This window comes from Semicossyphus pulcher, unplaced genomic scaffold, assembly GCF_022749685.1.
Source record: "Semicossyphus pulcher isolate SPU_LCO1_2020_fin unplaced genomic scaffold, fSemPul1.0.p SCAF_28, whole genome shotgun sequence".
Lineage (NCBI taxonomy): Eukaryota > Metazoa > Chordata > Actinopteri > Labriformes > Labridae > Semicossyphus > Semicossyphus pulcher.
Genome location: NW_027211702.1, coordinates 7036391 through 7063493, shown reverse-complemented (window position 1 = coordinate 7063493; position 27103 = coordinate 7036391). Strand labels below are relative to the sequence as shown.

General features: G+C 42.7%; 2 protein-coding genes across 2 annotated transcripts; both read right to left on the bottom strand.

Annotated features, from left to right (window-relative positions):
* Nucleotides 1-1251: 1251 nt before the first annotated feature.
* On the bottom strand, nt 1252-9264 carry sptlc1 (serine palmitoyltransferase, long chain base subunit 1). Its single transcript, XM_069677273.1, has 15 exons — nt 9203-9264; nt 7852-7959; nt 7647-7741; nt 7287-7380; nt 7128-7200; nt 5970-6102; nt 5723-5852; nt 5535-5624; nt 5193-5300; nt 4948-5043; nt 4433-4529; nt 4275-4329; nt 3888-4005; nt 3580-3653; nt 1252-1926 (listed from the first exon to the last, which is right to left on the bottom strand). The coding sequence occupies exons 1-15, from the start codon at nt 9254-9256 to the stop codon at nt 1833-1835; spliced, it is 1419 nt and encodes a 472-aa protein (XP_069533374.1). The 5' UTR covers nt 9257-9264; the 3' UTR covers nt 1252-1832.
* Nucleotides 9265-10590: 1326 nt separating this feature from the next.
* Nucleotides 10591-16950, bottom strand: chsy3 (chondroitin sulfate synthase 3). The gene is made up of 3 exons (XM_069677234.1): nt 16001-16950; nt 15430-15713; nt 10591-14292 (listed from the first exon to the last, which is right to left on the bottom strand). Exons 1-3 carry the CDS (start codon nt 16563-16565, stop codon nt 12721-12723), a joined length of 2421 nt encoding a protein of 806 aa, XP_069533335.1. The 5' UTR covers nt 16566-16950; the 3' UTR covers nt 10591-12720.
* Nucleotides 16951-27103: the final 10153 nt, after the last annotated feature.

Genomic DNA, 27103 nt, shown 5'->3' with positions numbered 1-27103 from the left:
AAAGTGGCTTCTGTCCTCGCGCTGAAAAGAAGGGAGCGTGGAAAAGTGGAGCGGACGCACGCGCGTATTTAACGCGCACACTTAGGAGTGCGGTGACGTTTTTGTAGAGAGCGCCATCTAGAGACGGGAGCGGAAATGTTCCATGTTTTATATTCCTCCTCTTCAATATCCTCCTGATTCAACACACGACACCACACACACCTCAGAGCTGAAGTTCTAATACCACAGAGCAGAAACACTGAGCAGAACCACAGAGCAGAAACACAGAGCAGAAACACAGAGCAGAACCACTGAGCAGAACCACTGCCCGACAGTTAAAGTCCTGCCTCTGACATGTTACTGAAAGAAAAGTACAAAGGTAGAAGCTTCTAAATATAAAGACATGTAAACATCGTGCAGTTGTCCATTTCAGAATAATTGACATTATATTAGATTTAACGACTTCAGTGACTCAGTAATGTGTTAATCACTTGAATGTTGCAGCAGGTAAACGTCGAAAGGAAATAAGATTTCATTTTCTGTTCGTGTGAATCTGCAAAGTAACAACACTAAGGTAAGACTCACGACAGGTACCTCAGAACTGTTCGTTTCCGTCCTCTTATCCGGGGTCGGGTCGCAGCAGGCTCAGCAAGGTGACCCAGACGTTCCTCTCTCTAGCAACTTTTTCCAGCTCCTCCTGGGGGATCCCGAAGCGTTCCCAGGCCAGGTGATACAATCCCTCCAGCGGGGTCTCCTCCCAGTTGGACATACCCAGAAAACCTCCACAGGGAGGCGCCCAGGAGGCATCCTGATCAGCTGACCGAACCACCTCAACTGGCTCCTTTCAAAGGAGTAGCGGCTCTACTCTGAGCTCCCTCTCGATGTCCTAGCTCCTCACCCTCTCTCTAAGGCTGAGCCCAGACACCCTGCAGAGGAGACTCATTTCGGCTGCTTGTATCTGCGACCTCATTGTTTCGGTCACTACCCAGAGTTCATGAGCACAGGTGAGGGTTGGAACGTAGATCGACAGGTAAATCGAAAGCTTTGCCTTCAGGCTCAGCTCCCTCTTCACCACCACAGCCCGGCACAACGCCCGCATTACTGCTTTCTTCTCTTGTTATTCGAACATTGGAGACCTTTACCAATCTCTACATGTCACCAGGCTGTGGTCCCTGTAAGGCTGACTGGTCCCCACAGGGTTGGTACATAACGAGGTCCTCTTAAGGTAGGATAAACACACGCACACACACACATAATTTAAATTAGATGTATTTGCATATCATGGATGTAAAACGGTCACAATGCCTCTTAAAAAAAGGAATCAACTGAAAAACAAAACGAAAAATCAAAGTGTAAAAAAAGTTGCCTTTAAATCACAACCATCATGTAGCGTTCAGGAGCATCAGACTGCAGACGTTTAAACAATAACATTAAAGAGAGCAATGTTTAATATTTGGTCAGAAGCAACGAGTCATTTGGTCGGAGATCACGTCTTGTTTTAACTGCAGTTTGTCTTTATCAGTAACGCTTTCTGTCGTTAGCATTCGCTGCTAACAGAGCAGCTAACAGAGCTGCTGCAGGCACAAACATACATTCATAACACCACCACATGTAGCACAGCAGTGTGATCATGGCACATGATAAACAAAAAGAATCATCAACAGACAAAAAACGAACACAATCAAAGGCAGGAGGCACAGGAGTGTTTATCAGTGAAGATCCTCGTGACACATTCAGGTGCAGCGCTCAGTCTGTAAATGAGAGCATCAGATTGGGAGTGTTTCCTTCACAGTGATGAGCCGCCTCCAGCTGAAGCTCGAGTGACGCCTGCTGACACATCATCATCATCATCATCACTTGATGAGAGCTGAAGCTGCGTCTCTGATGCAGGAAACGGCCTTCTGGATGTCCTCGTCCGTCTGCTCCACAGTCACCACCACTCTGATACTGAGGACACACAGAGGGGGAGGAGTCACAGCGTCAGCTACACAGAATATTTCAACATTTTAACACCTGTTTATAAGGTAGAAATATCACTGAGGACGTTCAGTGTTCACATATATAAAGTTGAAAAAGTTTTGCTCTTACCACCATCGTCTCAAACTCCATTCATTTTTATTCCAGAATCATCTGATGATTATTTGTCGTGTCTATAAAATCAAACATCTCCAAAATGACCTCTTTTTATTCTCTTTTGTCCAACTAACAGTCCGAAACTCAAAGACTCAATGTGCTGTAAGAAAGGTTGTAATGAGTAATGTAACACGTTATTCTGCAATTCAACTAATCTGTAATTTAGTTACTTTTCCATAAACAGTAATCTGTAAAATAAATCAGCGTATTTCTCTTTTCCTTTTGTCTCCACAGAAACAGAAACTCTCTGAAGCTCTGTTTCTGTTTCTCTCCTCCTTCTTGGCAGGTCGCTGCGTACCAGCAGAAGGTAAACACAGCTGTGTCAGTGCGCATGTGTAGCTAGCTAACTCAGCTAGCGAGCTGTCAGAGAGGACAGCGTTTACTTTGTGTAAATATTCACATGATTCTGAATGTTTGTGTGAAAGGGACGAGAACAACATGACGGTGAAATGTAAGCTGTGTCTGGAGGAGAAGTGCTCGTCAGCTGTGAAGAGCTCGACTTCAAATGGAAGAAGCATCTGCAGCTAAACACAGCTCCACAACACTGGTGGGACTGAGAGCCTGTGTTGTGTTGTTGTAATGGAAACAGCTGTGCCTAATACTGTATGTCTCTGCCCAGCTCACTGTCAGACTGTTAGCATCATAAAGAGCTGTAAAGGTTATACTGCGTCCGTCAGTCCTGTTATCAGGCTGCAGAGTTACAGATTATGGGCCGTAAAGAAGGCGACGCAGAGACGGTAGAGTCGATACATTCAGAGGTAGACGTGCAGCAGGCGACACGCCGTCCTGATGATATAACACACGTGTGGAACGAGTCACAAAGGGGGGTTAACTAGTAATCAACACGTTTGTCAGGAGGTAACGCAGGAACGTAACAGGTTCATTTTAAAAGTTACGTTACCCAAAACTGTCAGCAACAAGAAAATCCTCACATTTAAGGGTAATTCCAGATTTTTTCTCAAACTGGGTCAACATTTTACAGATTTTGGGGCTTCAATCTTTTCCCAATATTTATTTAAAGATCTTCATCCTCTGTCTGCTCTTCTGTGTTTCCCGTGTAAAAAGGATTAACTGGCAGAAAATGTAATAAGGAATACGTCCTTATAAATGAGTTAACATCAGTCACAAGTATTAAATAACAAACGTGTCTTATTCTATGTTTGTCACATGTTTAGTCACTAAAGCCCCTAAAAAGAGACTTCCTGTCTGTGGCTATCAGCAGCTATGAATCTTTAAAATGCCAAACAAATATTTAGTTTACATTTTTAAAGTCTTTGTGATTTCCTGAACCAGCTGCTTAAACATTTGCTTTAATGAAACGTTACTGAAACAAGAGGAAACGTAGTTGGGACTATTTTCAGCAGCGAATGAATCCACATTTGGAGCTGTAGTGATAAACACACAGTACTGGGTGTGCACGAGACTTTAAGGATACAGCACGGTTCACAGTGAGGTAGAGTGTCTTACCTGGGCGGGGGGAGGAATCGCTCCTCTTTCTCCAGGTAACGAGCGAGAGTCAGCGCCACGCTTCTCTCTAAACACTGACAGAAGAAACAAGGATGCTTCTGTTAGACACTAAAGCATCCACATTTACAGGAACTTTTCGAAGGTGCATAAAAATGTTGCAAATAAATAATTGAGCATAAAAGAAGGAAGATTAAAAACTACAGAACACAGCAGAGATTCAGACGGTGCATTCGCCCTCTGCGTACGTTTAAAACAAACGTATCATGTATCCGTCTCATCGTGTTGCCTGTGAAACAGAGAGGACCTACATAATCTACGATGGAGCGCAGCAGCTGCATGTCGGCGTCTCTGGAGCCTGAACTTCTCTCCAGCTGCAGGTGAAGAGCCGGAGCGTACGAGGCGCCGACCAGCTTCACACCTGGAGTCCTGCAAGGCACAGGTAACCAGGAAAAACAGGACATTATGTAACAGTGACAAACTGGGGACAAGACACTTCATGTAAGGGATCTTACTGCAGAGACAAATACATCTCTCCTGTAGTGTTGGTATTGTTATGCTGCTCTTATTGTGAAGGCCCACAGGAGGATGCAGATAAATGAATCATATTTAATTTTTAAGTCTTTATTAGCCAGTATCGATAACACGTTGATATCATCATGCATCCCTCCTACAGACGCCCTCGTGAACAAACTCACCCCTGTAGAGCCTTGTGAACATGTTGGCACTTTTCCCTCAGGACAGTAAAAATATCTGCAAAACGGAAGAAACAAAAAGCATGAGTGGAAAAAAATCTGATAATAACTCGTCTGTAACCAACACCTCTCTACGTTTGACATGAAAGACGTTGCTGTACCTGGATCCTCCTCCATGATGCTCAGCGCCTCGATGGCAGCGGCAGCCAGCATGGGAGGCAGAGAGGCAGAGAAGCAGTAACCCTGCCCGGACAGACGCTGAAACACAGGAGAGTTTGAATGAATCACAGTGGAAGGCATCCGGATCATTACTCTGACGCTGATTATAAGGGAAGAACTACTTTTCAGTTTGGAATTACAAAACAAAACAGTTGAATTAAACTGGATTTAAAGTAGGGAAACGATTTCGGCCCTTTCAAGTAACAGTATGTACAGTATGTTGAAGCATTCGTGCACCCCAACGTGCACCGATCACTATCAGCTTCCTTTAAGTTATGCAGCTGCAGAGGGAGAGTCGGTGAGGTGGTTTGAGGTGTGGACCAAGTGTGTGTCTGCCTCTGCAGGTTTTTGTCTGTCAAGAAGTCCTTTAATCTGTTCTTGGACATTTGGGAACTAAAACAATAATTGTAGATGCCTTTGCAGGATATTCAACTCAATATTGTTGTTGTTTCTTTACCTGGTGGTCGATGACAAACGAGCGGCCGCAGCAGAATCCTCCGATGGACGCCACGGCGTTCTCCATGTTAGCACTGATCAGATCGATGTCATCGATCTGCACGGAGCACAAACAGAACCAGGTGAACATTATTACACTGAGAGTGTGTTCAGGTGAAAGATGCAGTCTGTAACAAAGGTAGCATCATTTAACCGCTCACTGTGTCACTATTTAACATTTCCTCATTGTAAACTGAGTGAACTCACGTTCACCCCGAAGTGTTCGGTGACTCCTCGGCCGTGTTCTCCTAAAACACCAAACGACATGCTCTCCTCCAGGAAGATCCGCACCTTGTACTTATACTTCAGCTTCACCTGCAGGTGCAACACACACGTGGTCAGAGAGTATGACACTACTGAGGCTTTTATGGTGTGTTAGATCCTTGTTGTTTCCACTGACAGGCTCCGACTGTTATTCTAAGTGTGCGACAGCTTTACAGAAAGGATCCCTGACATCTCTTCAGAGCCACCGGACTCATTCACCTGTTAATAAACCTTAATAGAGATCAGGTCAGTCTTACTGTAACGAACAATAACTCTTCTGTTTACCAGCTCAGGTAGCGGACAGATGTCTGCAGTGTTGATGTACAGACCCTCCACCACGATGAACTTCCGGGTCACTCGAGCTTTACGAGGATTCTGCAGAAGAAACAGAGTGTGTTCATATATGAGACTCTGCAGTTCAAACACTCTGTGAGACATGTAAAGCATGAAACCACAGATCACATGGTCCTCACCTTCTGGTCCTCCAGCTCCTGCTCCTTCAGCAGCCTCTCCAGGTCCTCCATGTCGTTGTGTTTAAAGTATTTGAGGAAGCTGCGGGACGCCTGGAGACCTTTCTGGATGGAGAAACAGGCGGCTTCATCCCTGAGAGACAAACACACAGAAACACACTCAGGCTGCAGCAGGTACATGTGTTTTCTGTGCTCTCTGAAGATCCTGGTTTCATGTTGCGTTAAACACACGAGCAGAGCCAGGACTCACACAAAGATGATGTCCCCTCTCTTGGAGTAGGCCGGGATCGCACTGGCGATGGTGGCGAAGCCGTACGAATAAATGATGGCCTCTTCTGTTTTCATGAACTTAGCCAGACGACTCTCCAGCTCCAGATGAACGTCTGAGGGAGGAAACAAGTCACACTGTTAATCTGCATTTACTATCACAGCATGTATAGCGCCCTGCAGAGAGCGAAACTTCCGTAATCATTCTGTAAACAAAAGACTAAAAACACCTGACAGGTGTCCTGTACAGGTCTTAGCCTCTAACAGTCCTGTGGAATAATAACTGTTTTATTGGCCAGCCTATGTTTTGGTTCTTTTTCATGCGCATTGGGATGTGATGCACATTCCTTCACACAAAGGGAAGGACAACGTTTCTTCACTCTCATGTTTGCAGGCTAACGATTCAAAATGATTTTGGCTTTGCGAATGTTCTTAAAGGGAGGGAACGCAGGCACAGGAAACTGCATGAGGTGAGTCTCAGGTATATTCCCGGTACGATAAAACAAAGCAAAATGACGTGAAGGTGACGAAACGTCTTTCCAGGTAAAGTTGAGCATTTCTGCTTCTGACGAGCGTCTTGGTTCATTTCCATAAAGTGATAAATTGATACTTCATTTGAAGAAAACGGAACATTGACATTAATCAACATTCGGATAAAATGTAAATGCACCCGAGTTAGCCGAGTTAGTAACGAGAGGTGGAGAGACGTCCTGTGGATACAATGAGGAGGAAGAATCGGTGGGTCGAGCCTAAATGATCTGAAACCCTTTTTACTCTGCGGTTCCACCTCAGCGCCGTGACGAGGCTCCGTCCTCATGTGACCTTTGTCATACTACATTCAACCACGCAACGCCGGCGTAAAGCTGTCCCAGTGTGTTTTTAAATAGCGTTTTGGCGTTGTGGAAGCTAAACGTGCACGACAGCACTGCTCCGCCCGGCCTGCCCTGCAGTTTACACAGACGCCGTATCGCCTCTGTTACCTCTGAAGGCGGCTCAGAGGCGGAACGACTTCGCCCCACCATTCCACTGAATATATTAAGTACATTTAGAAACATCTGGTTAGCAGCTCTGTGTTGTTATAGTCTATAAATCATCGAGGAATGTAAACTGAAGATAAAAGCTCAGTCGAGTTTTTACTCACCAAACGTCCCGTAGAATCCTCTCGGACCACACGTGCCCACGCCGTACTTCTTCAGGGATGACAGAGCTTTTTGCTGTGAAGAGCAGAAACGATTTATTCAAAGATACGATGTTATTCAATATAAACATAAAAGAATCAAATTAAATAATAAAGACTGACCTTAACCCGCTCATTGTCGAGGAGACCCAGGAAGTTAAACGATGCAAAGTTGATGCACTCTTTTCCATTGATGATGATTTTATGGCTGGGCGGTCTGTGAGGGAAAACGTAACTCTCGTTTGTCCCACATTTTATTACTGCAACATTTGATACAAAACACTCAGACTAACTGATTCAGTATCTTTGGAAACTTTGAGATCTGCACGAGACTTCAAAATGAAGGTCTAAGGAATCTAGGATACAGGGTTCAGGTACCAGTAAGCACACTTGGATGGACTCTTAACGCTTCTTTGGACATTATTTATAAGCAGTCAGTAAATTAAAGGGTTTCCTGTGTGTCCTGTGTGTGTGTGTTTTTACCCTGTGACGACGTCATAGTTGAGCGAGGGGTGGTCTTTAGAAACAGGAGGAACCAGAGGCTCCGGCTGCCACTCCTCAATCAGGTCCTCTTTTTCCTGGAAGCAAATGACAAACAGCTGCTCAGTGACAAACACACACACACACACACACACACACACACACACTCTGCTGCTGTGTGTCTTTTACTCTGCAGTGCTGACTTTACCTTCTCTGTCAGCCTGTAGGTCTCGTGGAGTTTGTAGGTCTTCGAGAAGAGGAGTCTGATGATCCACAGGATGAGGATCCCCTCCAGGATCAGGTGATACGCAGGAGCCTGAGGACGACACAGACAGGAGGATCATCCTGCTGTCACACTGCTGAACGGGTGCGGAGCGTCTACGTTCAAACCGATCAGTTTTCTAACCATAACTGAGAGCAAACAGTCCACAGACATATTTAGAATTCCTGTATATATTCCTACGTTTTGCATCAGTTGTCTTTAAAGGCCATCTGGTCTTTTTGCTGAATATTTCACTGTAATGCAGAATTTTTAATTGAAGTAAACAACAGCAAACTGTCTTTGTTTCTTTGCTGTTTTCCCCAACACAACAAACTTCTCTGATGACACGTTCAGGGCAATAAAAAAGAGGTTTGTTGTGTTCACATTCTGCAGAAATCCCTGAGGCTGGTACATCGTCCGGCCTCATCTCATTTTACAATTCCACCAGTAACATGGAGATCTGTAACCCAACCAACTCCTTACCTACTACAACATTCAGCACTCGTAGATGCTTGTTACGTGTTACTCATCATTTAAAACGTACTATATATTAATGCTAAGCCACAAACCTTTTAGTAAGACAAAAGCAGCGACTGTAACCATCAGAAACAAATTAAACTGACAAAGATATTATAATAAGATTGTTAACTTCAATAGCACAGTTCGGTAGTCACCATGAATAACAGTGTCTGCTGAATGTCCTTGTTACAAATGAAACGCAGGTGACATAAGGAGAGCAGCATGGTGAGGGAGTGTCTCTGCAGCACCTTTATATGGAAGATATTCAGGTTTGTTAAGAACAAACAGGACTTTAATCTAAAACACACTATGTGCAAACCTTTCAGGGCAAAAACATCCTTTAATGTATTTTTGTACAACTCTGTAGCCGTACATGCCTTGAACGCGCCATTGTACACACAAACTAGGCAGCAATGTACACATAAACACATCGACACTCAACTCCACGACTAAATATTGGCTTTAACGCTCTTAGTCGGTGCACCAAACATTTTCGATCCTAATATCTAATTTTCTAGCGAGCTGTAGACCAAGCTGAAGCTTTCTGAGGATCAGCTAACTTCCTAGTTAACGTTACTTTCCCTCTCATACAGTGGATGGGTGGGAGTCTGTCAAATACTCCCCGGGCCACGGATGTTACTTCCGGATTCAGAAGTTTACATTTAACAGCGTATGACTAAATTAAAAACCTCACAGTGTAGCTGAACACACGAGCAGTTTAGTTAGAAACCTCTTAAAGTGATTAATCCCGGCAGGGATGAAGAGGAGACAAAATTACCTCGTAAAACGCTTGAACCATTTCCACCAACACCCATTGCTGCCCGGACGCCATGTTTGTTTTCCTGCTGCAACGTCATCAGTGACGTTGCGTACAAAGTCCACAGGAAAAATAGTAGATCCCAACATCCGCCCGTGTATCTTCAGCTTCCTCCCTTTATGGATTGGACTGTTTGAAATTCGCTACTAACGTTTAAAAGTCGATGAAATTAGTCATTAAAAATTGTATGAATAATAATAATAATAATAACAAGTCCAGGATAATGGAAGGACAGTGTATGGTAAATCCCCTTCTGTTAGACCCCATGAGACCTTATTTTAGAAAACTATATGGCAAATTATTACGTCTAAACAATGTTATTCTAATAATAATGTCGGCAGGGAATTAAAAGTAAATACTTTGGAGCAAAGATGTTACAAATTTACCGGAATTAAACTTTAAAACGTGGATTTAGCGGACTATTCGAAAATGACGTCCTCAAATGTATTATTTTGTCACAACCCAAAAATGATCAGTTTACTCTTGAAGAGGAAAAATACCAGAAAATATTCAACATCAAGAAGCTGAAATCAGAGAATTTATGCTTTTTTTCCTCTAAAGAATTACTCAAATCGATTTCTTGATTATCAGAAAAGCTGTAGATTTTATAGGTGACAATTAATCATTTAATTGCTGAGAAAAAAATAATATAATAAATACTATGATACTGTGATAAACTATTTATCTTGTTATGTGAAATTTCATTTTATAACAAGATAACCTATAATGTAATAACGTATAGTATAATATTTTCACATCATTATGTCAAACAATAACAATTGAAATTTTATTTATGACATGAACCTTTTTGTGTTAACGTGCCTCCTAAAATGATCACATCATCAGTTATTCTCAGGCAAGTTGGACTTCCTGCGATATGTGCTCCAGTCGTGAGCTTGTCATTTTGCAATGATGGTGTAGCATGTTTCCTGCAGCAGAGCCTAAGAACCATAAATATAGTATTTACATACACCTATCCCTGTGATTCTGCTGATCAGTACTGCACATGTGCAAACCTCAACAGAGCTGGGAAGGAAGCCAGATGTCTCTCCAGTGGCTACGTCAATCATCAAAACATGTAGAGAAAAAATCATCTTGTTATGATTTACTTTTCATGATAACTTGACACAAACAGTTTTTTCTTTTTCTGTTGTGGCAGCAATTTACCTTCTTGGATCAAACTGTTTTCATCATATCATTCCTTTTCTCAGGGAGCGTATCTGTGAAAGCACAGCGTGCAGCACACTGGGTTGTTAGGTGTGGTCCTGTGGCAGAAAGGTAAACATCATAATAACAGAGACAGCGAGAAAAATCTTATATAATAACAATTTATTACAGTCCATGAGGAGATTATGTCAGTGATGTCCTTTGGAAGAGACCGCAGAACTGAAAGACACAAAGAACATAGAAATCTTCAGTGAGGCTTCGTGATTTTAAAGATTGTCTGATTGTGATGTTGACGGGATGATCATCAAACTGCATCTTTTGTTTGGTATGTTTTTAACTCGACAGTCCAAAAATAACACGTTAAAAGGCTCTAATGGACTTTACATACATGTAAAATGCTTCAGTTGAACCTTAAATGACTTTTTATTGCCAATATTAGAACAGACTGTGACGTAACACAAAAAATAAGACTCCAAATGAGCATCAGTGCTAATGTTAGCTTAGAAATGAACCAACCAACCACAACACACAGACCAACAGAAAGCAGAACTTTGGTTCATCCGTCAAATGGAAGTGTGGCCACCGTCGATGGTGAAACTTCAGTGAACAGGGTTTTAATAACCAACGGTGACATGCGCACTAAAGCGGACCAATCAATAGCAACAGAGTGGAGCAAAGACTTGCCGGAGTGGACCATGTCAGCTGATTCATCCAGACTGCCTGGGCTGATCTGGCTGGTAAATTGGCTACCATGCTGTTTGCATATTCCTTTATCTGTAATGACCATAATCGAGGTATGTAGCAAAGTTACTGCTGGCTGGCTAACCTTAGCTAGCTTAATTGCTAATGTTATTGCTAGTAAAATACTTGTTTTAGTCAAATTACTTCACCAGCTAACGTGATTGATGATTCTAACTGACAAATGATATTTACTGAGGCCATAACATAAATGATGAAGCTCACGGCACAAAACAGAGGCATATACGTGACGTGATGCTGGTTAATCATGTTCAGTCTTATATGTAGCATCCCTGATGATGCAACAGGAAGCTCACTGCAGTTCACATAACGGCCACCGGTGTCATTAATAATGATTTTTTGAAAACGGTACAAAGTACCTTTAAATTTTACAAATATTAAAACTAACACAGTCATGATGATTACCATGCACCCTGTAAACATTCTGTTAGCTGTCCTCTTCAGGTACATTTCCATTAATGGCAGGAGCACACTCAGGAGACTGCTGAGGCCCCATGGTTTGGCATTAAGATAAAGAAGTGATGGCTGCCATCGGTAACAGAGAAATCACACAGTATGAGGAGGGATACTAGAGAGACAACAGGATCAATATTTGTACATACCAAAGAGTCATGTTTGCAGGGGCAGTAATCAAACAGCTTCGGCTTCAGGTGGGCAACAGAGAACTTCTAAAAATTCACTGAGACTCAGATTAATAATATTCAGAATATTCGATCTGTCACATGCACAGGAACACAAGAGATACACACAGATTGTGTACTGCAGCAGACGACGCTGCTCAGCAGCCGTCCACTTTTAAATATTGAATTCACGGGTTAACTTAGCTGCAACAGGTGATTCTGACTCTGCGTACCTGCAGTACATTAAAGCAGATGTTGAGGTTAAGCCTCAGACCCTTGATTCGCCTACAATATATAGAGTTTCCTTTGATTTCATTTCCTGACATGATTGTATATTGATTGAAATCACCTGTCAGGTAGTAATTTAGGTAACATCGCTTCTTCTTTGGGTTGTACATTAAAAATTCCCAAACTTGGGACTCTCCAAAGTACCATGGATCATTTGTACATGTTGGAAAAACGACATTAGTAGAAAATTAGATTCAACCCAAAACAAAGAACAGAAAAAAGGTCCCAAAGATCTACATTTGAATCACTGGCACAGTAAACAATACATCAATGAACCTGTAAAGCTGAACAGAACAGTACAGCGTTCAAAGTACCAAGAAACAATCTCTTTGCATGGAGTCAGAGGTTCCCCAGCTGGTTGGACCTGGATAAGGTAGCAGAGAGTTGTTTTAAGCAGACAATCCTGGACTCAGTTCTGTTCGGATTTGTCCGGATCTCTGACTGCAGGAGGGTCTGGTTAGTTTGTTTTTATTGGTTTGTTCCGTCTCTGTTTTGGATCATTCATGCTCGGGTCCTTTCTTGATCAGACGTTCCAGCCTCTGATGCAGAGTCAAACTCCAACACACCCAAAGCCCATTACTGTCTGCACTCTGTATCTGATTAACTGAGGTAAACTTGCGTTAGTAGTCCAGGCGTGGTGGAGTGTCAGGATGAAGTTCTGTTATAGCCCACCTCTATGTGTTTCTCCAGCCACAGCTCTGCTAACTGCATTGTCGATGCAAACGTACTTGCTTTTGACCCAAGGCACATTTTGTATTGCTTCTGCTCCAGACTTGAGTTGCAGTGGACGGGGTGATAAACATGGACAATCCCAGGTTCTTGACTGCGCAACACTTTTAAACCAGAATTAATCACTTTGGTGAACAAGTCTACGTCTTCCAAACCCCAGCCGAGGATGGAGGTGTCAAAACCTCCAGCTTTTAGTAAATCACTCTTGAAAACACAGGTGATTCCAAAGCCGTAATCCCGCCAGAAGCCGCTCTTCTTGGTGAGCACGAACTTGCTATCTCTCGGGGTTTTCTCTGGATACACTAGCTTTGGATTGTACTGACTGAAGACGACAGGGAAGTACACCTGTCTGCCTTGAACAGCATTGTCTCTGCAGCGCTGCAAAGCGTCGCCATTAAAGATGAGGTCAACATCACAGAAGAATAACAGAGTGTCATTATCCAGCTGTGCGGAGCCCAGCTCCAGAGCCAGCCCCCGTGAGAAGTTTCCTGTCATGGGGATCACAGACAGGTCAGCTTTGGGGTACTTCCTGTCGTAGTCTTTGATTAACTGAAGGTGCTGTCCTCTGCTCTGACTGCTCTCACTGTCCACCAGAATGATGGACAGCTTCACATTCTGTTTGGGGATCAAACACACTTTCTCAAAGTTCTCCATGAAGCGGACGAAGGTGTCGTAGCGACCGGACAACGGGACGAGGATGTTGACCTTCCTCTGGCTTTGCTCCCACATCTCTGCGGTTGATTCATACACCTGGAAAGGTGACAGGAACTTCAGAGAGTTGGAGAGGAAAGACAGGGATTGGGATTCAGAGTTGATGGCGGCCACGAGCTCAGTCACATCCAACTCTTCGGATTCCGTAAAGAAGGGTCGGCTGAAGGACTGCTGAAGGTAAGCGTGTCGCCTCACAGGCACGGTGATCTTTCGTCCCTTATGTTTCTTGTACAGAAGCAGTAAGTCTAAGATGTATTCTGCACCATGCATTGGATCCACTCTGTAGTAGCCATACTGAATCTCCTTAAAGTCGATAACACGGCCCCGAGTTTTTGAATTCTCATTAATCATTTCCATGACCTGCAGGATGATGTCCTCTAGTGCCGTCCGAAACACGTTCCCAAGGTTGTGCCGGGCCATCTTGTTCTCAACAGCAGAATAAATATGGCGGCCAGTCAGGAAGTCCCACTCAATGACATCATTTCTCTCATTAGGCCGATAGAGCGAGTAGGAGGGAGGGGATCCCAGCTGTTGGTCCTCCCACAGGACTTCAGTATCACTGAGGTGACTCATGACCAGGCCTTCGCGGTGGAGCAGGATGGTGCGGTACCGAAGTCGGGAGATCTCACGGCTCAGCATGAAGCTGTGGAGTCGGTACTGGTAGGCGGGGTTTTTATTGGGGTGGAGTGTGATGGCGTTGTGGATCTTGCTGCTCCGAAGATCCTCAATGAAACCTTTCTTGTTGCGTTCGTAGTTCTCATAGAAGAGCTGCTGCATCTGTGGAAAGACCATGAAAACAGGAACAAGGATGATGTCCAAGTAACAATACAAACAACACATTCGTCTCCATCAACAGATATCAGCATCTGAATGCACAATCTGCAGAACTTGGGACTTATTTTTTGGTGTGTTAAAGTGTTAAGTTTAAGTGTTAAAAATTGATTCAAACTAGACTAACTGTAAACTTGGGCCGATGTTTTATTGTGTAAATGATTAAAAGGTACAAAAACTGTTGGACTTGCTCCAGTTAATTGCAGTCAGCAGTCATGAAACAAGCTGTAATGGCTGCAACATCATCTTTTGGGACAGGCTCAGATAGTTATTTTAAGTGTGTGACAACATGACAGAAAGGATCCCTACAGAGATAGACCTTTTTGTTACAGAGGAAGATGATTGTTTTAACCACACACAGACGTTACATCGCTCTCTGCACACACACCAGACTCCATTCAGAAAAACAGTAATTGTAGCTCACACAACAGGAAAGTTGCTGGTCTTGTTCGACCTCCATCTGTTGATTTCTTTGTGTTGGGTTAAACTAACGATTCAAAACAAGTCCCGCCAACACAAACCAACACATAGATCGAGGTAGCAACAGACCATAAACCCTCTCGTTCTGCAAGCTAGAATAAAGTTTTTTGTCAATGGAGTCTGGTGGCTCGAATGACTTTGCTGTTTTACTTGTAGAATCAAGTACTGATGACATTTTCCCTACAACAAGGTTTTTACTAACAAACAAACAAAAACACAGACAACATTATCGATGACTGTTAACGTTACAATGGAAAAATATCTCAAAGACTTTTAATTTTTATGCTATTTCCATCAGTAACAGCAGGTATGTAGACGATGCCAGTCATGAAGCTTGTTTTTCCTTTTCCACATGAACGTTCCCATAAAAGCACCAACATGAAGAGGAATCACTAAGCCATGATTGTCTATCACCGTTTAAAACAGCCTCCATTACAGAAACCGTCCTCCCTGCTGTTTGTTCAGTGAAGTCTCTAATTTAATCTGCACTGAAACCTTCTTTTGTTTGTGTTGTTATACACCTGAAAAGAACGCTTTACATGTCCTCCGTCACTGAATACAGACTCCATGAAAAAACAGAAAGCGTATTCACTCAATACAAACCTCATAGGACCACACACACTGCGTTCCTCCAAAGCGTCTCACACAGCGGCCCACCTCCACGTCCTCATGTGTGGTGTACATCTCCCTCAGGCAGGTGCTGATGTGAGGGACCATCCTGCGGAGCACCTCCCTGCTGAAGATCATCCCGGGGCCGCCCATGCAGAAGTTCTCTCCGGGCTCCAGGGCCAGTCTGCCCAGCTCCTCGGCCATGCCCAGGCCGGTCTGACCGATGTAAAGAGGCTTACTACTGTTCAGGGACCGCAGGAACAACTCCAGCTTCTCACCTAGCGAGAGAAATTAAAGTTATATAACACAGTCATCTTTAGCCAGGTAGGGGTTCAAACTTTTTTTAATCAGAAACTTTTCTACCTTTAAACAAATCTTTCTACATTTTTATAGCTCGGGCGATCTGTAAACTATGATAACACTGACCTCACCTGAAAGTGCTGAAAGTAAAAATGTAATTTAGACTGTGTGAACCACTATACGTCTCATGAATGTGAGGGTTTCAGGGGTCTGCTTTTCACCCTGACACACACACATCCAGCCTTCAGATTCCCGGAATAATCACCTCTTATGTAAACATCATCGTCCGCCCGCATGAACCACTCGTATTTATCCAGGTAGTGGTCGTGGATGTACTTCAGCATCATGAATGACTTCTTCTGTGGTGGGTACGAGTCGTCCACACCTGCCAGAGAAATCACTGGGAGGGGGTCGGGCGCGTGGACGGTGCCAGACCCCTCACTGGAGAAGAACTCCACCTTCCCAGGGATGGAGCTCGCCCAGGTGCGGTGAGCAGCCACGGCACGAGTCCGCAGGTATTTCTTCGCTGTCATGACGCCGACATAGAGGAAACGGTTGGGTTTGTTTACAGGTCTTCCGGTGTCTCCGGTACTGTTCCCTCCCGGGCTGGATCCTCTCACCTCCTCCGGGTTGAGCTGAGGGATGTCCCGGACTCTGAGGGCCGGATCAGGACCTTTACGGGCGGAGGAGTCACTGAAGTACAAACACTCTGGAGATTTTTTTCGTTTACTCTCCAAAACCTGAGGTACGATGAGCCAGGAGGAGGCGGTGAACCCAAGAAAGATGCCAAAAATCACGGTCGTCCACGGTCTCCTTGACCTCAGACCCATGGCTGTTTAAAGTAGGGGAGACTGGGGGTGGATGCAACAAGTCTTATTCCTCCAGTCGAAACAGGCTACAGAGATGGCACTCATACTGCACATGCTCAGTGAGACATTCCATCCAGGAAGACACTTTTAACCTCTGGTGCTACATTTATTTAATAAAAACAACTTGTTTTGGAGGCATGAAAGTATTCCTTCTTACTGAAATGTCTTTTTGTCATATGGTCCTAAACCTTTGTATGAATAAATCAACATTTACTTTGGTCTGGATCCTTGTTTTGTTGACTTCTTCTTAACCAGGTGATTATTATGAGTTGTTACAACAGTTACAAACATGTACTCACTGAATAAATACACAAACATTTGTTAAAATGCAAATTGTTCTATTCCTTGTGTCCCAAACACAAATATAGAGGGATTAAACAAAATCTGTACGTGGACTTAAGGTGAGCTTATAATTAATGTATAAATAAATACAAGTTAATATGCTTATGAAAAAAAAATCTAAAGTTAAATAGTCAAATTAAATGTATTGTTATTATCAAAAATATGATGTATACTATGTTGTCTTATATATCTTTGAATGTTATGGGTAAATAGCTGACAGATTTCAGTTTAATAACTTAATTTGTTTGGTCTACTCTACTCTTTACAGTCTCTCAGTAACTGACTAAAAGGCAAGCAAGTGTTGCAACCGTCCCCTGTCTCCCCTACGAAGCTGTTAATATGTGAATGCTGCCGTTATATGCGGAGGTGCTGACGTGGAAACATCTCTGTAGACCGTTAAACCTGATGTGGAAAAACACACATCACACCTCTGTTAGCATAAATCATCGCGCTAAAAATACACTGAGAACAGTAAGTCCCATCCTCACGGCTCGCCTGTCCCATCTGAAACTGTAAAACCGAACCAAGAGTACAAATATTTTATATCCAAGTTTCCCTCCTACTGAAAGAAGCGATGAATCCTTCAAATGTCCCGAATACCGAGGAATACTGTCCCAGCGGCTCTTTATTATCCTCCATCGTCTTGTTGTGGCAAATTAGCATCTGTAAAATGAAGCTAGTTTTATAATAAACGTCGTCCCAGCAGCCGCCATTGTTCTGTACCTTACTTCAAACTGCTCGCGACTAACCGTTAACTCTAATATTACGTTTAAACGGTTGTTTTGGATTTAATGATCTGTCTTCACATCACGGGTAGGTAACTTGTCATCATCTCGCCTCCGTGTTCCGTTATTATGAAGAACAAGAGGACTTCCAGGCGGATTTTCACAATTAAAGCCTAATTTGTTATCAGGACACAAGAACTGAAAAACTACCATTTCGAACAACAGCCAGTTAATAAGAACATTAAAACGTACATATGGTATATGAAATATCTTTGGCAAAAACAATAGTTTTAGTTATATGAACGTAAGAACCGTATGCTCGTGCTTTTATTTTGAAGGCTAATTAACAACCAGCAACCCTTTTTTGTTTTCAGGTTTTTCTGATTAAAAAGCGACTTCCGGTCAGATTTTATCGCTACAAAATAAAAATATTTCTCACCGATGTACTCATAACTGACCCATGTGGTTTACATTAAAAAAAAAATTAAATTCTTTCTGCTTTACAGAAGTAAAGCTACAGATTTAGAGGATCATAACATGCCTTCTCATTTTTTTCAAAATGTAGTTTTTAATTACTATCAAAAATATTATTTTTCTTTTTTTTCATGTTATTTGTAATTATACGTTACATTTATGCAATATTCATTTAATAGTTGAATTATTTCAATAACGTTTAAAAAGGACGCACCCATGTATTAAAAATGAGAATTGATGTAATAAAATAGAGAAAGCTTATAGTGTTCAATTACATTGTTCAACTTGGTGTTTTGAAGCAAAATTAAGTTCTGATTTTTTGTGTAATATTTTAATTGTAGATTCATTTTTTTTTTAAATGTTTCAGTTGTTAGATTATCAAATAGACTTGAAAATCTTATTTTAAATATTTTATAGAACGAAATTCTTCAGACTCTGAATCAAATGAACTCAGAGGATCAAAGTTAATATTTTTTCCCATCTTTTTTTAATGTATTATGAAGGATTATTGCTGTGTTTAACTATGATTTTTCCTGTTATTTGATGTGGTTAAACAAAGTTTTTAATAGTCTGTGTGTAAAGCCTTAACTTGTTTATTTCACATTAAAAATTCATTTCATTACTTACTTGTTTTTGAAGTTGTGGAGAACTACTCGACCACCAGGTGGCAGCAGAGTCAAATTATTGTTAAACTGAATCCTTTCAGCCAGGATGCTTTCCAGGCCAAGAGTTTGGTCTTTGGACAAATTTTGTTTGGTGCTTTTACTGCCACAACTTCTCCTGTGGGGAAATTCTGTAAAATAAGTTATTAACGTTAAGGCTAACGTGAACTAAGGAGCCAAGATTTAAGCTTGAGACTGGGAATGTTGAATATTTGTTTAAGGAGATGCACAGCTATTTGTTTGGACAATGTTGAATGACATTAAAGGCATTTGATTCTATTCACACATTAAGGTTAAAACCGGGGCTGGATGAACCAGTTAGAGTACCCTGGGGTAAAATTAACTGTTACCATCCGTCCTCTCTACATTGTAAATGTATTGTGACTCTTCAAAGGCCCCATTTAGTACAAAGCAAACAGCACACAAAGCATGGCAGCTTCAGGGTTTGCCCAACCAGCTCTCCTAAACTGGAACAATGTTCTTGACTACAAGGTCTGTTTTTAAAAGACTTTTTGGAAATATACTAAAGACAGTTTTAATGTGGAATCTGCACCATGTGAGCACAGGCTGAAACAATAATATCTTAAAACTAGATCACAACAATCTTTACTCCAGGAGCACCCTGTTTTTTAGTCAAACTGATTTTTGGCCAAGAACAAAAAATCGATGGAAACACTTACACAAAAAAAGCTGGTACTGTTTTTGAGCCTTGAGATTGGCATATTGAATGTCGCCTTCATGTTTTGTTTAGTTTTTGAGCCAGAAGGGGCCATATTTGGATGGGAGTAATAAAACCCAGGAGGTTTATACCTTTAAGCCTTAATATAATGTAAACAGGTGAGCTGTATAAAGATTCTCCCCGTACAGTCGTCATGAAGAGAGAAATGAGCTATAGAGACCCAAACTGTTTTTTGTACCAGGCTGTAAACATGTTTATTTCTGCTGTAAAGTTTAACATGGGGCTCTATGGGGACTGACTCACTGCTGGAGACAGCCTCAAGTGGACACCAGAGGAACTGCAGCTTCATTTTTCAGCCCTGGATGTTTCAGCTTGGTTGGAACAAGTGAAGGGAGCTTGTACTTTTCTTAACTTTATACTTTTACTCTAAAACATTTTAGAGGAACATTTTGTAGGCTATCTATGCTAACCTGCTTTGGGCCCTCAATTTCAATGCAACTCGTGTGTGTGCGTGTGTGTGTGTATTTGTAGCCCCCTACCTAAAATTACTTATTTAAAATAGGCTACAAATATGAACGTTTTTGATATAATTCAGACTTTGTTTTATACATGTAAAGAGCCTGTAAAAACCTTGTTCATGGTAAGCTTTCTTATAACTGCTTTTTCACCCTTATTATTGAAGAGTGACATTTGCTCCGTCATGCTTACTTACCATTAGATTTCTCTCTTCATTTCAAACTCTGCCATGCCAAGCTTAGCAACTTCAAACCAATAAAAGCTCTTGTAATGAGTGTTGTAGCAACAATGCAAGATGAGTGATTGTGATTGGCTGTAAAGTTAATATTTATAAAACTTTATGTGGCCCATTTTACATGATTGTATCTAACTCCATGCTGCTTTGAACAGCACCAAATGTATTTGATTGTTATAGTTACATTTTACTATCAAAGTGTACTAGAACTATTGACATTGCAGCTTAGCTTTAAACTTCTTTTCACATGCATAGAAATCATTAATATACAACAAGAGGGAGTCACCTCTGTCTTTAAAAAAATCTCATTTAGATTTTATTAGATGCGTTAAAATGTAGCTTATAGGAAATATCGGATGATGATTTATAATCGGCGATATTTAATCGAGGGAACAATTATCACAATCACTTCTATCGAGGAAAAAAAACGTGTGGGACGATGAGAGCCCGTGATTGGTGGAGAGGCTGGTGACGTCACGGCAGTGGTTCGTCCAGTGTTTTGAGAATGGGAGAAAGTTTGTCTGTGTGGATGAGACTGACTGAGCACCAGAGAAACAGCGCGTTCAATGACTTCAGCTGGATGTTCTGCGGACCTTCAGCACCAAACTGAGGTTTTAAACCTTTAAAAAGTGGATTTATCAGAAAGGACGGACCGATGAGCAGAGCCACAGCCGCTTTCCTCTCTTAAAGAAGGTAACGTTTGTTTGTAGAGCTGCTCAGGGTTCATGTGTGATCTGATTACAGACGAGATGTCACTTTGAATGTGTTCGTGGTGCTGTTTTTAACGCTCCGTGGATGCGGATTCATCAATGACTTGTTTCGTTAAAGCTGAATATTTGCATCGATGAAAAAAAAGTGCTGTTTTTATCATCCTTGGAAACGTGCAGAAGCAAAGCTGGAAAACACGTTTATTCAAACACTGCAGATCAGTGAACGTGATGAGGTTTGTTTGTCATTAAAGAGGGATGAGAAAGAACTTTACTCTGCTTAGGACGCGGAGTTATACCAGGGTCCTTACCTTTAAAATAATTCATGTGTTTACACTCGTGCTTTTGTCAGTACATTTAAAACGTGATATAACTGCTGTGTCTTTTTGCAACTTAAATATTCTAACTTTGTTTTTATTAGAATTATTGAAGTCTTATGAGCATGAATCAATGAGGGGTTAGATTTCCAGTATTCTAGTTTGATGTGTTTTTATTGTGCAGAACAAAGCAGCTTTTCCCTCCTTTGACTAAAATAAGAAGGTTTCCGTCCTGACTCATTTATCCAGCCGACATGGCTGCTGGGAAATCTAGAATTTCTTCTCTTTTTGTCCTGAAAATCAAACAGAAGTGGCTGCAGCGGTTTGTTTTCACTCTGCATTTTGTGGATGAAGTCATGCAGACATTCTGCAAACTTAATATGTGTTTGATTGTGTTTTAATCTTGCAGTTAATTACAGTTTGTAACTGTGAGCTCTGGTTTGGTTTTGGCTCATGGCACAGGACCCAACATGACACCGATGCTGTGGCATTTTGCCCCCTGAGATTTCCTCGACTTTGCTGGTTCAATGTGTTTGTGAATCTTAGGAGGAGAGACGTGGTCGAGGGTGTGGTAGTTCACAAGTCCTTCCTGGTGTCTCTACAGAGAACACTGGATAAAGACAATAATGTGTGCACAAGTGATCTTGTGTTCTAATTAGGCCAAATTATCCCCTCACTACACAGAATGAGAGAATGCACGTAGACACCGCTGTGATGAAATGAAATCATGCTGCAGGTAGTCATTAGCAGCTGTGGTCATAGAGGGGTGAGCTTTAGTTTGGATGGATCCAGACTCGTCAGACCAGGCGAAGTTTTCAGATCCAGTTTTAGAGACACTTCATCCCCTGTAGTCTCAGTTTCCTGTTCCTACCTGACAGGAGTGTCACCAGGTGTGGCCGTCTGCTGCTGTAGCTGCTCTGTTGTAAGGTTGGGGGTGCTGTGCCTGTAGAGATGCTCTTATACCTGCAAGCACAGGTGATTATTTGAGCTTCTGATGTCTTTCTGTCAGCTTGAATCAGTCTGTTATCCTTCTCTGCACTCGAACATCAACCAGGAATTTTCACCCAGGAAACTGCGGCTCACTGGATATGTAACGCTCTGTAAACCGTAGAGACGTTCAGGGACAGTGCACATTAAGGAACACCGCTGTAAATGTGCCAGAGTTAGCCAAGATGCTGTTTTCCATCTGTCGTCCCTGCACAGATGTTTTTAGTCACCAGGTGTTGTGAAAACCTCAGCAGAAGCAGTTTCTGAACTGATGATGGTGTAACAGGGTTTGTAGCTCTCACCTCAGGCTTCTTTAGTGTTCAGAGTTCTGCGATGTGTCGCTCTGTCCGGTCTATAAACTCACCCTGTCCTCTTTTCCTGCTGCAGCGTTTCCACTTATAAAGTTTGACACTGTGTGAAAGAACGGACGTGTAACATAAAACTACATTTGGAAGCTTTTGGAGATTTGTACGTTTCTTCATCGTGTGTTTGTTGTGTGTACGCCTGTAAACAGTGTCTCTCTGTCACAGATCGGGTTGTGGTGAATGAGTTGGTTAAACACTGAACTTTTTCCCAGCAGGCCGTGCTTGGATGACTAATTTTAGCTCAAACCATCAACTTTTTGTGAAACTGCAACCGCCTGCAAGGCCTCTTACAGTCTGGTTCACGCTCCAAAAGTACTTAGTTAGGTCAGGGGTCAATATTGATACATCAAAGCACAAGAGTTGGCAGCTCTGCGTTAGCTTCACAGGCTAATTGTCTTCACCTCTCTCTTTTAAGTTAGCATTGCAAATCTACTTAATACACAAACATGAAATGGTGGCAGCAGACGAATAAGCCCTTCATAGAAAGAAAGAGGAACTTTTCTGACCAAATAACATTTCAAAACAAGCTAACTAGAACTTGACCTGAGCTGTAAGCTTTGATGAACACGGTTAGCTGGTTATCGGGCAAGTTTAGCTGCTACGACAGCTAATCCAGCTGGCTAATCTGTTTCCTTTTGGTTGGACTGGAAGAGAAACAAGTGACGTGATGAATGTAAAACTGAAGTTATTGTAAAAGCTCCTGGACGCTCACACTGTTATGATGAAGTTGTGTCACTGAGCCCATGGATCTCACATGTGGTTCAAAGTTTGCTAAAGGAAGCGAGAAGGACCACAAACCTGAGAGTAACAGCCAGGCTGAAAATACTTGATGTTTCCCTGAAGATGCGACGCGATGAAACCAAACATGGGACCTTTTCTGTGACGGATTTTAACTCTTGTGAGGGATTCTGATGGATTTCTCTTTATGGCCGCTGTTTTCCATCTTTATGACACTGGATTTCTGAGATTTAATAAAGACGTCTACATGCCACTGGGGTCCTTTTACAATCATGAACCAGAACTTTCATGCATTGCAAAGCTGCACTTTAAATTCTGCAGATGGACCCCGTGTGATTTCCCTGCAGTAAATACGGCTTTTCCAAATGCAGCACCTGTTCCTGTTAGGAGCAGCGAGGGACCCGCTGCAGAAAGACTGAACAAATAAGACCCCAGAGGCTTTAATGGGGCTAATAAGTTGCACCTGCCAAGATCACACACACACACACACACACACACACACACACACTTTCAAACTTTTCCAGACCACCAACTGGAAGTGTTGTGTGAGTGAAGCTGTGAGGAAAGTTTAGAGCCTGTCAGATGCAAACATGAGAACTATTTCTGGTGTCTTCAGGTTTGTTTTAAGAACATACCGGTGTGTGCTATGGACTGAACCAGTGCTCCCAGTTTGTGTCCTGCAAGGGAAGTCCAGTTTAATACAGTATTTAAGCTCACATACAGATCCTTCCTTGTGTTTGTCCATCCGCAGCCATTGTCTTGTAAGAATGACTGATCCTTTGTATCTGAAGTTGACGCTCTTAAGGGAACACTGATGAGGATTTGAAGTTGCACCTGTTTCTAATGAAAGAAGCTGATTTACAAACAAAGTGAGCTGCTGAAAGACTTCGACATGTCTGTTACAGCTAGAGGAGCTGGAATGACGTCTCAGTGAAACATGAGTGCTTAGGAATTTGAACGGTTATTTCAAGTAAAAGGCCTGAAGGGTATTAAAGAGACAGTTATTATCAAGGGATTCTGCAGCAGAGACATGAAGGCCCCTCTTTACGCCAGCTTTGCTCTTTGACAGTTAACCAAACAGCACCAGCAGACAGCGTCCCCGAAGCAAAAGAGATGAAACAGGTAACACAAGGTCAGAAATATGACATTGTTGTCTGGTAGCCACATTTCTTTCTTATAACAATCACAGAGGTCCATAAAGGCTCGGAGCATTGGAGCCCCTTTGTACACTGCGGTTCCGCCACAGCTCCGTAACGAAGCGCTGCCGTTACGCTGCCTTTTTTACACTGGACCGAGCCACGCCAGCGTAAAGCCGCCCCAGTGTGTGTTTTTACAAAACGTTCCAGCGTGGCTGGAGCAAAACATGCGCAAGGTGTCAACAAACAGCACGAGCTTCACATACACACACGGCGCTGTTGAACCCTGCCAGTTCTGTTGTTTACACTGACGCCGTTTTGCTCAGAGGTGGAACGACTTCGCCCCACCACTCAGCCTCTGTGCGTTATACATAGAAGACGAGACCTAAAGGTGCTATATGTAACTTTCAGAAAATCCTCATTCATAGCGACACAATTGATCACTTCCTCTACTATCCCTTCACACATTGGCAATAAAAGATGATGTTTGATTGATGAATATGGTGAAACAACTCTGCCCCTCTTTTCTTTCTTTGATCTTTTATGCAAAATGTTAAAGCAGAATGAAGGGCAGCACTTTCCTCTGTATAAAGGGCCGACTAACTTATATGCATAAAAAGGGTAAACACATCATCATTTCAAAAAGAAGCGGCATGCATAGAAAACAAAAGGGGACTGAGAATGGAGCCTTGAGGGACACCACATCTTATCTGCTCCATCAGGAAGTAGAGTTTTCCCAGAGCAACAGAAAAAGTTCTGTTGGAGTCCGTGAGTCTCCCGGCTATTATATCCTTAGAAACAATTAAGTGCTTCCAACAGGTGCAGGAGAAAGTGAAACCCAGTCGCTACTGAAGTGCGACTCTGTTTACATGCTCAGTGCCAGGAGGGTTAGGGTTCATTTAAATCTTAACTGTAGGATTTGAACCGTTGCCCTGAAGCTGATGACTTGTGTTACAGTAGCAGCAGTGTGGATGGAAACACACTGCAGGATGATGTCACACACTGTGAGTGTTTCCCTGGTGAAAGTGAGCGAGGGAATGTCAGCTCACACTGCAGGAGACTCACAGCTGAGTGTGTGAGATGAAAGCCAAAACACAGGCTGGCCAACACAATCAGACAACACACACACACACACACACACACACACACACACAGACAAACAGCAGCTGTGTTTTCTTGGAGGTTTGAGTCAGCCAATCAGAAGTGGTGGATGTTTTTGAGTAAACACTTTAGAGACGGTGACATCTGATCGTCGTCACAGAGGGGCTTTTCTCTGTAATGGTAGCCCTACTTTATTTGCCCCGGGGTAGATAATCATGTCACAGCAGCTGAGCGCGGACAAAACGATGAGACACACACGGAGACAAAAGATGAAGAAGCACAGTGATGTAAACAGCCGTCGTCCTGTCACTGAGGTTGTTTTCTGTACGTCGTCAGTACGATGATGTTTCAGCACATTAAGGGCTCAGCCTGTCGGAGTAAACACTCTGCGGTCAGAGCTGTAAACTATAATCAGGCTAAGCTGAATGTGTCAGGCCGCTCAGCAGTCAGCTGGAGGACTTCTTCAGCAGCTTCAGCTGTTGTTTTTCAGGCGCGACCGATGATGGGAAAGACACTTTCACCCACTTCTCTCCTCAAGACCCCACAAATCAGGTCCAACAAATCGATAAATTAGGCCATACTAGTTTATTCCCAAACTAAAAGAAAAGAGATTTGCAGTGTAAACGTTATACAGAAACTGAAGTCTGCTAGAAGTCTGTCGGTCTCTTAAATCCACTTTCTTACATCCTTTGCATGTTGGAACTATCCTGGGAACCAGGCAAATCTGCAAGCTCATGATTAACTTGCACATAATTCACAGAGATGTGGAAGTTCCCTCGGCATGTCCAACTGGGAAGAGACCCCGGGGTAGGCCCAGAGCTCGCTGGAGGGATTGTATATCCCATCTAGCCTGGGAACGCCTCGGCACCCCCCAGGAGGAGCCGGAAAACTTTACTGCCGAGAGGAACGTCTGGCTAACGTAGGCTGCTGCCACCTGATGGATCCATGATCCATCCCGTGCCATGATTCAGCTCGAGCCAATCCCATTTGTTTAACTATTATTGGATGGGGAAGTGATTTATACAACCAAGATGGCCGCCACAGATTTGAAATCTGTTCACGTTCAAACGGTAACTGTTGCCTACTAAACCAAACGTCTGTCACGTTTAACTAGAAGACTGTGAGGGGCACGCACTTTGTCAGTCAGTTTGGCAGAGGGATCAGAGCAGAGTCAGGTGTGTGTGTGTGTGTGTGTGTGTGTGTGTGTGTGTGTGTGTGTGTGTGTGTGTGTGTGTGTGTGTGTGTGTGTGTGTGTGTGTGTGTGTGTGTGTGTGTGTGTGTGTGTGTGTGTGTGCTCTTGATTGAGAGCAGGTGGTGGGAGCTTATATAAACCCTTGGAGTCCAGCATCGTCTCACCTCCAGAGATAGTGAGAGCATCTTCCTGCGTTGTCAGTGTGTTTGTAGAAATCAAAATAGCAACCTTGTTGGCCTTATTATCTCAGAAGCCTTTTTGTTCTCCTTTAAATCCCTCGGCCCATTTTTGTTTGACGAAGGAGTTTTTTTTCCAGAGAGTTT